Below are 2,510 nucleotides of genomic sequence, written 5' to 3'. Positions count from 1 at the left end.
TTGTAACGTTAATTTTGGAAAGTCTTTACCGGATATATATAAACACCAGAAACATTCAGTGGACAGAAGTTCGTGAAACACTAAATTTTTGTGTCTTTAAAACTATTTTGACTTTAAAACAATGTAAGGATTTTTGTGTTAGTTCTACTCTGGTTAATGATATCTTCAGTGGCATTAACGAAATTTTCAGATGGTTCCATGGTGTAGTGGTCAGCACTCTGGACTTTGAATCCAGGGATCCGAGTTAAAATCTCGGTGGAACCTGAAGTTTTAGTTAATTGAATGTATGCGGTCAAAATATTGTTGGCCACGTGAGATATAGCGTTTGTTATAGCGCGACTGTTGAAGCTGAGTGTATCGTAAAGTTGTATTCGGAAAGAATAAACCAGTTTTATTTAAGAAAGGACTTGTGTCGCTAAAGTTTCGTCGGAATGAAGTTACGGAAAATCAACTAACGAACGGAGACGTTACAGTATTAACTTGTCTCGATTTCAGTGAGCCAACGTTTTTATACACTTAGATAATCATATATACTGTATGTTGGTCGGTAAGAGCTAGGTGGGGAGGGGTTAATACCTTTCCCGCCATTGGTAACAATACATTTTAACACAATAATTTTTATTTTAAAAGTTAATAAACTAAACGTTTAGTCTGTAATTTTAAACATTTAAGTTTTTTGGACCGTCGACCTTTGAAAATTATTAATATATTGATCGCGCTGGTCTATGGTGTTGTTGTTTATATATATATATATATATGTGTGTGTGTGTGTTAGGAGCTAGCTTACTGTGGTTTTTCACTAGTTAGTTTAAAGTTGATGTTTAGTAATCAATTAAGTAAAGCTAACTTATCTGATTTTCCATGTGTTTGTTGTTTAAATTCCATCAAACTTTTCAACAGTTCACGAGTGACTTTAGATCCTGAGGGAGGCTTACACTTTTCCTATGTTACCTTGGGTGACAGCCTTAATGACGCCGTTTACTCTTGTTTTGTGTCATCATTATTTCGGAATGAACTAAAAACGGGGAATAAAAGAAAACTAATTGTCATTCCAAGAGAAAGTAAGTTCTTCTGCTTTTTGAAAATTACCTGAAGTTCACATTTATTCATTAAGTCTAAATGAAACGTATTATATGAATTAGCCACTTATTGTTCATATATTAATACTAACAGTATAACTCATTTTATGTTCACCTATTGATATCACATATTTCTTTCTTGGCCCTCACGGGCTTCCAATTTCCAATGGCATTTCAACCACACTTAGCATGTTGCACGCACTGCGAACGATTCAATAATTCATCAGATGATCTAGGTTTACAGTTTCATTGTGATGTAATATCGTCACGTAAACTAAACATCAAGAGATAATGCTTTGCCAGCTTATAAGTTTTACACCATAACATTTGTCTTATAAACGACTGGTATAAATAGCATTTTGACTGAGGCTTTATGTGGCGTGAAAGTTGCTAAGCGATAGGCATCGTCAGCAGCAGCATACCACACTCAAAGTGTGCGGTTGAAATGCAACTGAAAACCTGTACAGGGCTACTAAAGATTTAATAATTATTATCAGGTCTTATTATGGTATGACATTTACTCAAGCTACCTAGCAACTTCACCAGCCTAAGTGTTATACATCTTAAATCTGAATGTTTGAAGTAGAATCCGTACACTTTATGAACTACGTTCGTCAATATACGTTTATCAAACATTCCATACTGAACATTATAACTACGCTTATCATTTTAAAACCATGACAATAATCTAATAGAAAATCTATTTTTGTATACATAAATGTGTGTAACTTTACAATATCTGCCTTATAAAAACAAATCATAGTTTTCTAAATTCATTAATATAAGTTTTCTTGTAACTGTTTTTATTCAGTTGGGGAACCCGTTACTCAACAACCAGTGAGACAGTATGTTTCCCCAGCTAATAAACTAATCCTCTGGGGAAGTGAATTACAAATGGCGTGTATCTATGGTGGCACGTAAGTTTTACAGTTTAAAGTTCCCGTTCATTAAAATGAAACTTGATTATACAGTTTTTTTTATCTCTTTGTAATTATAACAGAAGTGATTTGCAAAAAATTACATTCAAAGTAATAAATAAATGTATCCACACTATATGAATTTATATCTCAATATTTCGACTTAATTCGATTCCGCAGGCAAGTGTGGTCCTTATTTGCAGGTAAAACTTCAGGTTAAAACTTTTAAAGCTCTCACCCTCTACTTTTGTTCCAATCAACAACAACAACAAAAAAAAAGTGAAATGCTAAACTTATCTATTTTGAACCTTATTAACATAACATAATGTTTTGGGACAACATGAGACCTATTGGTCCATCTCGGTTGTTCCATCCTCTAAACTAAATTAAAATGGTTAAAAAATAATAATAAAATAAAATAAATCTTAAAGCCAGCTCTTTTCATATACTTATCAAGCTTTTTCTTAAACTCACTTAAATTTACTGCCTATACAACATCTGAAGGCAACCCATT

General features: G+C 32.9%; 1 protein-coding gene and 1 non-coding gene across 4 annotated transcripts in view; both read left to right on the top strand.

Annotated features, from left to right (window-relative positions):
• Positions 1-2,510, top strand: part of LOC106457768 (neuroglian-like) — a 97,792-nt gene that overhangs the window by 54,669 nt on the left and 40,613 nt on the right. For all 3 annotated transcript variants that reach the window (XM_013917212.2, XM_022383781.1, XM_022383782.1), the window contains exons 6-7: positions 901-1,061; positions 1,891-1,996. In XM_013917212.2, coding sequence (XP_013772666.1) covers positions 901-1,061; positions 1,891-1,996 — 267 coding nt within the window. The remainder of the gene's footprint in view (positions 1-900; positions 1,062-1,890; positions 1,997-2,510) is intronic.
• Trnaq-uug lies at positions 193-264 on the top strand. The gene has a single exon. It is a non-coding gene; the product is annotated as a tRNA-Gln (tRNA).

Source organism: Limulus polyphemus, unplaced genomic scaffold (assembly GCF_000517525.1).
Source record: "Limulus polyphemus unplaced genomic scaffold, Limulus_polyphemus-2.1.2 Scaffold371, whole genome shotgun sequence".
Lineage (NCBI taxonomy): Eukaryota > Metazoa > Arthropoda > Merostomata > Xiphosura > Limulidae > Limulus > Limulus polyphemus.
This window is presented reverse-complemented; position numbering and strand designations above follow the sequence as displayed.